The sequence below is a fragment of the Cricetulus griseus genome, chromosome 3 (genome assembly GCF_003668045.3).
Source record: "Cricetulus griseus strain 17A/GY chromosome 3, alternate assembly CriGri-PICRH-1.0, whole genome shotgun sequence".
Classification (NCBI taxonomy): Eukaryota; Metazoa; Chordata; class Mammalia; order Rodentia; family Cricetidae; genus Cricetulus; species Cricetulus griseus.
The window spans coordinates 73,324,143-73,337,699 of NC_048596.1; the positions used below are offsets into that span (position 1 = coordinate 73,324,143).

Below are 13,557 nucleotides of genomic sequence, written 5' to 3' on the forward strand. Positions count from 1 at the left end.
GTGCTGGGATTAAAGGCTAAATTAATTCTTTTTTTTTTTTTTTTTTTTTCCGAGACAGGGTTTCTCTGTGTAGCTTTGGAGCCTATCCTGGCACTCGCTCTGGAGACCAGGCTGGCCTCAAACTCACAAAGATCCACCTGCCTCTGCCTCCAGAGTGCTGGGATTAAAGGCATGCGCCACCAACGCCGGGCCCACTCCATCTCTTAAAAAACTGTTAACATCCAGGAGTAGTGGAACTCTCCTTTAATCCCAGAAACAGAAGCAGAGAGGCAAGCAGATCTCTGTGAGTTCAAGTACAGTCTGATCTACATAGAGAGTTCCTCTGTGGACACGAATTTGGCTTCTATTATGTAATGCCCAGGATTTGCCATCAGCAGGAAGCTCTTAGGGACACCGGGAAGACCCAACCTCAACCTCGGGTACCAGGGATGTTCAGGTCCTCAGAATCCTTTGAGATGTCCCGCCATTCCGTAGCCAATTGCAGCACAGCCAATCATCTGCCGCTGCGACTGCAAACCAACCCTCCTGACGCGACCATTGTATTTAAGGGCAAATGGGGCGCTGCGGGTAGTGGAAGCCCGAAAGGCGCCATATTTGCCAAGCTGCAGAAATGGCGCCTTAGTGCTGTCAATAGCAGCTGAAGCCAGGCCGTCGCCATGTTTTCTGAAGGCATCTTTCGGGTTGATTCACCCGAGTCGTGTCTGTGTGCGAGCGGCTGTGGAATGAACCATGGAGCGTAACTAGTCTCCACCGAAGCCCTGCAGTCCTCAGCGGCCACACGCTGCCCACTTTGTTCCTTTCTCCTCCGGGGCGATAGTGACCAAGGGGCGTGGCAAGGGCGTGGCTTCCCGGGGAAGCCAAGGCTGGAAGCTGGAAGCTGGAAGCTGGGCGGCCAAGCCGCTTCCCTGGCAGGAGCTCCGATGGCGCCACCCCCTGCCCCGCTGCTGGTGCCGATGCCCGCCGAGATCTGTCCTGATTTCAGGAAGCCTGAGCTCGTGAGTTTCGAGGACGTGGCCGTGTACTTCTCCCCGCATGAGTGGGGCTGTCTGCGGCCCGCGCAGAGAGCCCTGTACCGGGAGGTGATGCGCGAGACCTACGGCCTCCTGGGCGCGCTCGGTGAGGCCCCGGGTCAGAGCCCTGCCCCCCACCCCCCATCCTCCTCGGGGGTTCACATGGGAGATGCTGTAGACCGACCAAGTGGATTGTGAGCCCTAATCCCGCACTTTTCCACCAGCAGCATCAGTCACCTTCCATTCCTAGGGCTCCTCGGGAGTCTCCATTCAGGCAAGAGCATCGCAAACCCGGCCCTGGTTGATTTGAGCATAGGTTCCGAGGAGGTGCCCTCACCCTAGTGGGATGCTATCTGCCCGGGCCAGTCGCTCAGACCAGCACTGTGACCCCTGTTCTCTCCCAGGATTCCCGGGCCCCAAACCAGCTCTCATCTCTTGGATGGAACAGGAGAGTGAGGCTTGGAGCCCCGCCGCCCAGGATCCTGCGGAGGGGGAAAGTCTGGGAGGAGCTCTGAGAGGTGAGGGATTGTCCCAGGTCCTCCTGCATCTTGTTTGTACGGGGTTTCTTCTCTAGTAAAGTTTTTTTTTCAGATTCCCCATTCCAGCATCCCTACAGAATTTCAAGAATCAACATGTGTCGGATACTAAAGGAAAGAGCCGACCTGTTAAGAGTTTTGGAAACTCTGAAGAGCAGTCCCGTTAAGAACAGAGTAGGAAAATCTAGAGACCAAAGAACTTTTAGGTTTCCACATGTTTGTTAAATACTGCTGCTCATTTCTCCCGTTTCAAAACCGACTAAGGCTGGTCGTGGTGGCTCCCACCTTTAATCCCAGCACTCTCAGCAGAGGCAGGTGGATTTGAGGCCAGTCAAGGTTGCATAAAGTGAGACCTTGTCTCAGTACTCCCTCCCCCGAAATAACCTAAAATGACCCTAAAAATTGAACTGGTTTCAGGTCTGCCTATCATATTTCTCAAGGCAAAGTGTTACATGAGAAAAATGCCCGTGTAATGACAGCTTGGCTCCTCTCCCAATGTTACCCTGAATCGAAGAGATCTGAAGCAAATATGGTACCTCATCTGTAAAAGTACCACTGTACCAACAACAACAAAAGGAACCCCCAAAACACAACAGTAACTACTGTTTCCTGAGCATTTACTAAGTTATCAACAAGCACATATGTATTAAATCTTCCCAATAATCCTGTGACGTCAAGAAACCATTATTTTCCATTTGACACATGAAATTTTAACTGATTTTCAACAAAGCTTTTGTGTTAGTCATTGAACAGTATATTTTAGCACTACCTGGGTAAAAGCTAGGATAGTAAAAGTGTTATGTTTTATTGAAACTTGTTTCTTGTTTGTTTGTTTTTCAAGACAGGGGTTCTCTGTGTAGCTTTGGAGCCTATCCTGGCACTCGCTCTGGAGACCAGGCTGGCCTCGAACTCACAGAGATCCTCCTGCCTCTGCCTCCAAAGTGCTGGGATTAAAGGCGTGCGCCACCAACTTGTTTCTTAAAGATTTTTATTATTTTTCATTCCATGTAAATGCATGTGTCTGTGGGTGGTTATGTGGATATGAGTGCAGTTGCCCAAGGAGGGCAACAGTCATGAGGTTGCCTGGTGCTGAAGTTACAGATGGTTATGAGCTGCCTGATGTGGGTGAGTTTTGGGAACTGAACTCCGGTCCTTTGGAAAGGCTGCAAGCAATATTAAGCACTGAGACATCTCTCCAGCCCCTGCTTTATGTTTGTAGTTCCGGCTAGCCTGGAACTTGCTCTTTAGATAGGGCTGTCCTCACACTCACAGAAATCTACCTACTTCTACCTCTGAAGAGCTAGGGTTACAGATGAGCAGCTACCATGCCCTACTGTCCTGTTTTGGGTTTCTGAGACAAGGTCTCACTTGCTGGTCTCAAATTCATAGCTATCTTCCTGCTTCAGCTTTTCCAAATGCTGGGATTACAGCTATTTCCTAGTGAGAGTCTTAAAATATAATTAATTTGTTTCCCAGGAGACACTTCAAATGAGAAGGAGCAGGGCCCAGAGAGGTCAGCAGAGACTCCTGCTCAGTTGCAATCTAAAGAGGTGGTTGAACATAAGACTTATTCCACGACTACCAAGTCCTCTGCAGAGGTACAGCTACCTATGGAAGCTTTCCCAGGCCAGATGGCTGATGCACAGCTTCCTGCCCAGGTACCCAGCACAGATGTGCAGGCCAATCAGCGACGCCATGTGTGTGTGGACTGTGGGCGCCGCTTCACCTACCCTTCTTTACTAGTCAACCACCGGCTCTCACACTCGGGTGAGCGACCCTTCCCCTGCCCAGAGTGCGGCATGCGCTTCAAGAGAAAGTTCGCAGTGGAAACTCACAAATGGATCCACCGGTCCTGCTCAGGGGGACGCCGTGGCCGTAGGCCTGGGATCCGGGCTGTTCCTGGAGCCCCAGTCCGAGGTGACTGGGATCCACCAGTGCTTTTTCGGCACTATCCAGACATCTTTGAGGAGTGTGGGTGAGCTCAATAGCTAGCTGCTTGCATCTGGAGCAGAACATGAACTTGGCACTAAGAAGCAACTAAGTCAAGACTTGGGAAATGAATTATATCACTTTGACTTTTCTCAAGGATCCTTTGTAAACTTGTAAAAAAGAAAAGTGCCTGTAAAGATTCATATAGATTAAACCTGACACTTGCTCCCCTCCCCAGTGATTGTGTTCTAGGAAAAAAAAAAGCCAGGGTAGGGTGGGGGTGTGTGGCCTGGGCTGGGGATGTGATTCAGTTGGTAGAGTACTGTTTTAGTCAGGGTTCTCAACAGGAACAGAACCAAGGTGATGAGTACACACACACACACACACACACACACACACACACAGAGATGTAGTATAGATACTGGTAAAAGCAAAGAACAAAAGACGAGGAGAAACTTCTGAAATGCCTTTGTTGTGGAATATTACTTTATGTAAAGGTGTGTTACATTTGTTTATGCTACATTTGTTTAATTATGTAAAGATGTGTTGCTTTGCCTGCCTAAGGCACTTGATTGGTCTAATAAAAAGCTGAACAACCAATAGCTAGGCAGTAGAGGACTGGGTGGGGTTGGTGGGCAGAGAGAATAAGTAGGAGAGAAGAGAACAAGGGAGAAAGAAAGGCATATGCTAGCCTGGCAGTTGCCAGCGAGCCAGCCATAGAATAGGACACACAAAATGAAAGGTAAAAAGCCCTGAGGCAAGCTGGGCAGTGGTGGTGGTGGTGGTGCACGCCTGTAATCCCAGCACTCGGGAGGCAGAAGCGGGTGGGTCTCAGTGAGTTCGAGGCCATCCTGGTCTACAAAGTGAGTTCCAGAACAGCCTGGACTGTTACAAAGAGAAACCCTGTCTCGAAATTGCCTGCCCCCCCCAAAGCCCTGTGACAAAACATAGATGAAGAGAAACAGGTTAAATTAAGTTATAAGAGCTAGTGGGACAAGCATAAGCTAAGGCTGAGCATTCGTAACTAATAATACATTTTTGTGTCATGATTTGGGGGCTGGTTGGTGGCCCAAAAGAAAGCCTGCTACATGCCTTTTTAAAATCTTGGTTCCTAGCATGAGGTGCCACCCACAATAAGGACTGCCTTCTCAAGTAAGGAAGGTTCTTCAGGTGAGGCTACCTATTCAGGTGGTTCTAATTTGTGCAAATTGACCCTAAAACCAGCCATAGTAATTCACCCTTGCCAGCTTTACACATATATGGCATTTTAAAAAACAACAATCTTATGTAGGCATGTAGGAGGTCTTTCTTTGGACTGTCAGCTCCCAAATAATGATGCAGAGACTTCGAATTAGGTATGAAAGCTTGGCCTTAGTTTGCATTGTTCCTAACTAGCTCTTACAACTTAAATTAACCCATTTGTATTCATCTATGTACTGCCACTGGCTCATGGCTTTACCTATCCTCCAGCAGGTCTTGCTCCTTCTGAGTCTCCTGGCAACTCTTCTGAATCCTCACTCCTTCTTCTTCCCAGAATTCTCCTGGTCTGGCTCTCCTGCCCAATCTCTCCTGCCCAGCTATAGGCCAGTGACTTCTCTGTTAGGCAATGAGAGTAATAGATATTTACAGTACATAAAGATTGCTCCACAACATATTAATCTACATTCTGCCATGAGGCTCATTACCTCCCCTCAGTACTTTATGTCCAGCTTCCTCTGAGTCTGTCTGGTGAACTACCCACCACTCAGATTCTTCCCCTGAGCGCTCTCTCCCCAGAAGTTCTGCCTATCCTCTACTGCCTAGCTATTGGCCATTCAGCTCTTTATTAAAATAATCAGAAGGTGCCTTAGGCAGCTGAGGTAAAACAGACATCTTCATATAGTGTGATCAAATATGTAATGAGTCTGTCTCTGTCCTGCCAGCCAGCTCCTAAATAATGACATGGAAACTTACATTAATTATGAAAGCTTGGCTTATCGCTTAGGCGTGTTCCTAACTAGCTCTTATATCTTAAATTTAACCCATATTTTTAAATCTATGTTCTACCTTGTGGCTTTTTACCTTTCTTTCCTTCTGTACCTCTGACTTGTTCTGTGTCTCCTGGCATCTCCTGTGGGCCTAGATTCCTCTTCCTCTCTCTGTCTTTCCGGAAGTCCCGCCTATATATCCTGCCTAGCTAATGACCATTCAGCTCTTTATTAAACCAATCAGAAGGCACCTTGGCAAAGACACATCTTTACAATGTAAACAAATATTCCACAACACAAATATCTTGCAACATGGGCTGGAGAGATGGCTCAGAGGTTAAGAGCACTGACTACTCTTCCAGAGGTCCTGAGTTCAATTTCCAGCAACCACATGGTGGCTCCCAACCATCCGTTATGAGATCTGGTGCCCTCTTCTGGTGTGCAGATATACATGGAAGCAGAATGTTGTATACATAATAAATAAATAAAATCTTTAAAAAATATCTTGTAACATATGCACACAAGCATATACAATGCATATATAAATATATATTTTGTTCTTTGAGACAGGTCTCAACATGTAACTCTAATTGGCCTGGAACTCACTGCATAGACCAGGCTGGCCTCAGACTCACAGAGATCCACCTTCCTTGGCTTCTCAAGTGCTGGGATTAAGGATGTGTGCAAATAAACTTTTTTTTTTTTTTTAATAAGAATGATGCTAAGATGCACACAATCTGAAAGAGGTTTCTTTTATGTGTATGAGTGTTTTCCCTATACATATATTGTATATATTTCTCTATACATACATATATTCTGCACATTCCCAGAGTGCAGAAGAGGACATTGGCTCTGCAACTGTACTTTAGGACAGTTGGTAGCTGCCATTTGGGTACTGGATATTGAGCCTGAGTCCTCTGAAAGAGCAGTTAATGTTTTTAACCACTAAGCCATCTCTCCAGCTCAAATAAATAAATATTTTTAAAGTAATAAAAATAAATCTTAAGAACTATAACCTTGTCCCCTAAGTCTCATTTTTTTTTCATACTATAAATATAATCTACCATGTCCCTCAAAAATCCTTAAAAATCCGAATACTTAAAATCTCAAATCTTAGCTTGGTATGATGGTGTATGACTTTAATCCCAAGACTCAGGAGGCAGAGGCAGGTGAATCTCTGAGTTTGAGGCCAGTCTGGTCTACAGAATGAGTTCCAGGACAGCCAGGGCCACATAAATAAATGTAGAGGAAAACTAGAAGGGTTGTTGCACCTGGCATTTACTTAGGCCCTGAAGTAATCTCTTATATATAATCAGTGATTGTTATTTGAGATTTATGGGGTTGATTTTGCTTGGGAATTTCAGAACCTTAGCATGACCTCAGTCATACAACATTCCTGGCAAACCTGGAATTCTTATAATGACTGTGTTTGCTTAGGTAATGATTCCTTCAGATAATTCCTAGATTAGCTAAGAGATTTTGGTATGCAGTAATTGATTTGCTAAAAGGCCTTTTGTGTAACAAACAATAAAAGAGCCAGTCCACCAGAGGCTGGTTCTTCCTGCAGTGTCTCTCCTGTCCCATGTAACTCAGAACACCAACGGATAAACTTTGTCTCAAAAACAAAAACAAAGACATCAAGAAACAACACAAAACAAAACAACAACCAAAAAAACCAACAACACCAAAACCCCAAAGACAGTCTCAAATCTCTTAATTGTAAACTTGAATGATTATCATAGCAAGTTATATTTACTATGTTATAGTACCAAGTAAACATCATAGAAAATAAATGACCATTGAAAAGCACAAATAATTAATCAGAGAAAATACCAAATCTTACAACTCCAATGACCAGCATCTGAATCTTCCTTTTGTTGAGAGTTAGGCTGGTCCTGGACTTTCCCTAAGCCCTGATGTATGGAGAAGGAACTTAGTTCCTTAGGTAGAATCCAGAGTATGCTTGGTAAGACCAGTAGTGGCCTGGGACCAGGACCCTTACCCACCAGTGCTGTGGAATATTACTTTAACTATGTACAGGTGTGTTACATTTATTTATGCTGCATTTGTTTAACAATGTAAAGATGTGTTGCTGTTTTACTTTGCCTGCCTAAGGCACCTGATTGGTCTAATAAAAAGCTGAATGGCCAATAGCTAGGCAGTAGAGGGATAGGGCAGGGCTGGCAGGCAGAGAGAATAAAGAGGAGGCACAGAAATCTAAATTCAGGAGAATGAGAAAGAGAGAAAGAATAAGGAAGACAAGAGGAACATCTGGAGCCAGCCAGCCAGGCAGCAGCCAGTCAACCAGACAAGGAGTAGGACGTACAGAATGAAAGAAAGGTAAAAAGTCCTGAGGCAAGGCATAGATGAAGAGAAACAAATTAAGTTCTAAGAGCTAGTGGGACAAACATAAGCTAAGACCAAGTATTCATAATTAGTCTCAGTGTCTTGATTTGGGAGCTGGTTGGTGGCCAAAGAAAGCCTGATACACAGGAGCTGTTTCATATCCTGAGAACTCAACTTTTGGATACTAGAAACTCAACAATGCCCACTCCCTCTCTCCTCATCCTCTGCCTGGCTTTGAAGAGCCGGCTGTGTTTGTGTTTATTAGTCCCAAGGCCACAGAGCTGAGTGCTAGGTCTGTGGTACACTTGAGATATCCTGTGTTTTCTCTGTGCAATATCTCATTGTACAATAGCTTTCTGCTGACTCCGCCCCATAACGCCCTAAAAACCTGTATATAAGATGCTATATTTCTTTTCTTTTTTTCTTTTGATTTTTCTAGATAGGGTTTCTCTGTGTAGCTTTGTAGACCAGGATGGCCTCCAACTCACAGAGATCCTCCTGCCTCTGCCTCCAGAGCACTGAGATTAAAGGCGTGTGCCATCAATGCCCAGCTTAAGATGCTGTATTTCTTAATAAACTTGTTTACATGAGCCATTAGCTTGTTCAGTACCTCCTGATAACAAATTTTCCTCTTCTTTTTTCATCCCCCTGGTCCTCTCAGGAATATGTTATTGAAGAATGACCTGTTATTTCAGGTCAGAGTATACTCTTCTAGGGTCCAAAGGGCTTCATATCAAAGTTGTTTGAGGAATGTTTAATGTCCCATGAGTTAAATCTGAAGATATAGTTTACAACACTTAACTGCTAATATTATTGCAATTGATGTTACATTAAATGTAGTTTTTTGAAAAGTCCCCACATCTTTATAGGGAGTAGCCCTATTAAGAGGTATGGCCTTGTGGGAGTAGATGTGGCTTTGTTGGAGGAAGTGTGTCACTGGGGGTGGGCTCTGAGGTCTCAGATACTCAAGCCATGCCTAGTGTGGCACTCTTTTCTTGCTGCTTTGGATCCTGTTTGTTTACACTGTGTGAGGATGTATCATTGTGACTGGTTTAATGAAGAGTTGAATGGCCAATAGCTAGGCAGGAAAGAATAGGCATGATTCCTGGGAAGAGAGAGGAACTCAGGGAGTTAGAATCTAGGTGCCTAGATTCTAGATTAATATAAACAGGTTAATTTGAGTTATAAGAGTTTTCATAATCAATAATAAGTCGTATGTCATTATTTGAGGGTTGGCAGTACAAAGAAACTTTGATGAGAAAGCAAACGACAGGATTCAGATGTAGAACTCTCAGCTCCCTCTCAGCACCATGTCTGCCTGTGTACTGCCCTGCTTCAACCATGATGACAATGGACTAAACCTCTCAACTACAAGCCAGCATCAATTCAATGTTTTCCTTTATTGCTGTAGAGGTGATATCTCTTCACAGAAATAGAAACCCTAACTGTGATATTAAATAAAACAACATATATCTACTAGATGTATATACAAACATATTTTTCACTATTAAAACCAAAAAGTGCCACTGGGCATTGGTGGTGCATGCCTTTAATCCCAGCACTCGGGAGGCAGAGTCAGGAGGATCTCTGTGAGTTCGAGGCCAGCCTGGTCTACAAGAGCTAGTTCCAGGACAGGCTCCAAACCTACAGAGAAACCCTGTCTCAAAAAAACCAAAACAACAACAACAACAACAACAAAAAAGACCAAAAAGTGTTAGTGACAATCCACAATTCTATTGCTGGTCACATTACAATTCATAGTTCTGGGCTGGGCAGTGGTACCTTTAATCCCAGCAGAGGCAGAGGTAGAGGTAGAGAGGCAGAGAGAGAAGCAGAGAGAGAGGCAGAGGCACGTGGATCTTTGAATTTGAGATAAGCATGGTCTACAGAGTGAGTTCCAGGACAGCCAGGGTTACACAGAAAAACCCTATCTCGAAACATCGCCACCCCCACACACACACAATTCACAGTCCTGTAACTGGTCACATGGCCTTAGCTGGGACTTATAATTATCTTCCCCTACTACCCATTTCATATTTCCTCCACCCTTAGTCACACTTCAGCAGGTCTTGCTTTTTCACCTGGAGGGGTGACCTATACCTTCATTCCTGAAAGGTCTTAGTCATTTGTCACCCTGTCGGGATTAGGTTGTTGTAATTTCCTACTGACTTTAATCCTTGGACATGGTGGTCAGAAGGAAGTCTTAACTTCTAATTCATTCAAATGTTTCCTGTGTCTATTTTTTTTTTCTGAAACCAAAACTTCCAAACCTACAGAGAATAAAGTCTCAGGAACCAAAAGCAAAAATTTTCCTAGTTGTTTGCTATGACTGATAGTGAGTGGAACCATTCCCATTTCCAACCTGTGATTCCTGGATTGGTGAGTCCTGGATATAGGATAAACAGTACCATATATTGGATGATCTCTCTCTCTCTCTCTCTCTCTCTCTCTCTCTCTCTCTCTCTCTCTCACTCACTCACACACACACACACACCACACACACACACGTGCTCGCAATATATATATATATATATATATATATATATATATATATATATATACACACACACACATATATACAGCCTTCTGAAGAACCCTGCTCTATTTTCATTCAGCTTGTATTTTAGCTGTATCTTTAAAAGGCCATTCCACTATTCTATCAAGCCAGCTGCCTCTAGACAACAGGTAAGATGGTAATACTTGTGAACTCCATGTACATGAGCCCACTGCACTCATGAACTTTCTTATTTCTGAAGTGAGTTACCTGCTCAGAAGCAATGCTGTGTGGAATACCATGACATTGGATAATATTGTGGAATAATCCTTTTGTACACTATGAAAACATGTTGCTCTCATTGTTAATAAAAAGCTCATTGACTGATAGCTAGGCAGGATTTTTAGGGCAGAGAGAATGTTAGGGAGACAAAGGGCAGAGTGAGAGGAGATGCCATGAGTTGCAGAGCAAAAAAGATGGGAAGTATATACATGCATTAAACAAGCCTCAGGGCAATGCATAGTTTAATAGAAATGGGTTATTTTAAGTTGTAAGAGCTGGCTAAAGTCAAGCCCAAGCTATTTGTCAAACATTTATAATTAATAATAAGACTCTGTGTGGTTATTTGGGCAATGACTGGAAGGACAGAACTGATCTGTGGTCTAGACAGAAAACTCTGCCTACAGGATAAAACATTCTGAGTCCCTGGATGGTAGTCTTACAAGAAGCGTTTCATTTAGGGAAGGCAAATCCATAGCCAGAATTAGTATCTTTGCCAGTAAGGACAAAGTGCTGTCCTCTCCATATGGAAGTGCTCCAGTGTAATCAGCTTGCCACCCCTGGAAATGGTACCATATTGAGGGCCCACTTGCTGACTCCTGTTGTTGGCAGATTTGACATTCAGCAGCAGCTATAACCAAAGTAGCTCTAGTAAGTGGAAGTCCATGTTAAGCCCACACATAACCTCCATTTCTGTTACCATGGTCACTTTGTTCATGGGCCCATGGGCAATGACGGGATGTCTGGGGAAGCAGGCTGACTGTCCACAGAATGGGCTCATATTTATTGAACTCCTCTTCTGATGTCATCTTTTGGTGACTCTTTACAATGGACACAATTATCGTCACATTCTTTGCCCATGTGGAGAGATCTAGTCACATCTTCCCCAGATGTCTTTCTCTTTCCAATCATGTTACTTCCAAGTCCCTGACCATCCATCCAATCCATTGGCCACAGTCCATGAATCAGTGAACAATCACACATCTGGCCATTCCTCCTTCCAAACAAACTGTATGGCCATGTGTACTGCCCAGAGATCTGCCCACTGTGAAGATTTTCCTTCACTTGCATCTTTCATGGTTGTGCCAGAAAGGGTTTGCAATGCCACAGCTGTCCACTTCTGGGTAGTGCCTCCATAGTGTGAAGAACCATCAGTAAACCAGGCCCCAGTCTTCTCTTCCTCAGTCAACTATTTATAGGGAAAAACCCAGGAGGTAATAGCTTGATGCTTGACAGCAAATGGCATTGTAATGGGGATAAAAACCATAGGCATTTGGGCAATTTCTTCACGTAACTGGCTTGTGTCTTCAGAACCTGCTCAGGCTTGATCACATAAAATACCACTTCCATTTGATAATGGATTGCTGCTGCACACATCCTACTTTATAAATTGGTGAGTCAGAGAACACCCAGCTCATAATGGGTAGCTCAAGGTCCTGCAGTAAATCTTGTGGTCCATTGTCAAATGTTGAGTTTCCACTAAGGCCTAATAGCAGGCCACGAGGATCCATCTCCCAAAGGTGAATAGTGTCTACAGACGACAGTAGAGCTTTTCTTCAAAATCCCAAAGGTCTCCTCTGTGATTCATCTATAGGGGCCTGTCAAAGGCTCCAACAGTATCCCTATCTGCCACTGACACCCCAAGTATCATTGAGTCTGCTGGATCATATGGCCCAAGTGGTAGAGCAGCCTGCACAGCCTGTAGGACCTATCAAAGAACCTTCTGTTCCAGGTCCCACTCAAAACAAGCAGCTTTGAGTCACTTGGTATATGGGCTAGAATAACATATCCAAGTGAAGAATGTGCTGTCTCAAGAGTACAAATAGGCTAAGTGTTGTTTCTTTCTTAGTGGTGGGAAGAGCCAGGTGAAATAAATTATTATTTCCAGGCGTTGGTGCACGCCTTTAATCCCAGCACTTGCGAGGCAGAGGCAGGCAGATCTCTGTGAGTTTGAGGCCAGCCTGGTCTACAAGAGCTAGTTCCAGGACAGCCTCCAAAGCCACAGAGAAACCCTGTCTGGAACTCCCCCCCCGCAAAAAAGTAATAGATTATTATTTACTACTACTACTACTACTACTACTACTATTATTATTATTATTATTGTTATATTATTATTATTATTATTATTATATTATTCTTATTATTATTCTAGTCTCACAGTTTCATGCCAGCTGCAGTACAGAGATTCATCTACTGGCAGTTGCCTGTGGGATGAAGCCAGCCACCAACCATGTGTTAGAACCATGTACCAAACTGAGCCGCACCCGTGGCTGACATTGCAATTTAAGATTTATCTCATGCAAATAGAGAGCAATACAGATGCACAGTAAAGACAGATCCAGATAGCAGAAACCTCTAAATAGGATACAGTGTATTGAAAAGTATACATAGGCTTGAGAAGGAAAGGAGAAAGGGTTTAGGCAGTCATAAAAAATAATAGTTTAAATAAATAAAGTCATTAAAAGAGGAATAAAGTAATATAAAAAGCCACATAAAGATGGAAAATACACAGGGAGTCTGGATCCTGTATGTTACTGCATTGTCTTTAATTTATTTATTTTTTTGATTACTGATAACAGCTGCTAAGAGACGTTGGATTTGTAAAGGCTGTTAGATTAAACCAACCTATATATTTTAAAAATGTCTTGACTTCAAAATGAAACTCAAAAGAGGTCTTTGAGTTTGCTTTGGGGAAGTGGTTGTGCTTTTGTTCCCACAGAAAATGAAGGACTAGATTCATTCAAAGTTAAAGATGATCAGTTTTGATTGAGGAAGACCCCTCCTCTGAAAATCCTGGGTACAGACATAAAGAAATAAACCTAGAACAACTACAAGAAACACAACATATATTTTACCTGCTCAAACATAAAACAAGAATCATCTTTGGCTGACTTGTGCACAATACACAGTCTATACTTACATTAATACAGATATGTATAGTACATGTATTTTCAGAGCAAGGGAACCAAATACCAATAAAAACAGATGTCCCATGT

The 13,557-nt window shown here is 43.7% G+C and overlaps 1 protein-coding gene across 2 annotated transcripts; it reads left to right on the plus strand.

Moving 5' to 3' along the window:
* Positions 1–372: 372 nt before the first annotated feature.
* Positions 373–3,708, plus strand: Znf688 (zinc finger protein 688). 2 transcript variants are annotated; one of them, XM_027404564.2, is made up of 3 exons: positions 389–1,116; positions 1,415–1,528; positions 3,023–3,708. In XM_027404564.2, the coding sequence occupies exons 1-3, from the start codon at positions 921–923 to the stop codon at positions 3,523–3,525; spliced, it is 813 nt and encodes a 270-aa protein (XP_027260365.1). In that variant the 5' UTR covers positions 389–920; the 3' UTR covers positions 3,526–3,708. The 2 variants fall into 2 exon arrangements, with proteins under 2 accessions (XP_027260366.1, XP_027260365.1); XM_027404565.2 differs by lacking the exon at positions 1,415–1,528 and having other exon boundaries at positions 373–1,116.
* The last annotated feature ends 9,849 nt before the right edge of the window (positions 3,709–13,557 follow it).

Bases quoted from the DNA above. Each gene is read 5' to 3' on its own strand.
- Znf688 (XM_027404564.2), top strand. From the start codon at position 921: ATGGCGCCACCCCCTGCCCCGCTGCTGGTGCCGATGCCCGCCGAGATC. The intron at 1,117-1,414 runs GTGAGGCCCCGG...GTTCTCTCCCAG, and splicing joins CGGCCTCCTGGGCGCGCTCG to GATTCCCGGGCCCCAAACCA. The intron at 1,529-3,022 runs GTGAGGGATTGT...TTTGTTTCCCAG, and splicing joins TCTGGGAGGAGCTCTGAGAG to GAGACACTTCAAATGAGAAG.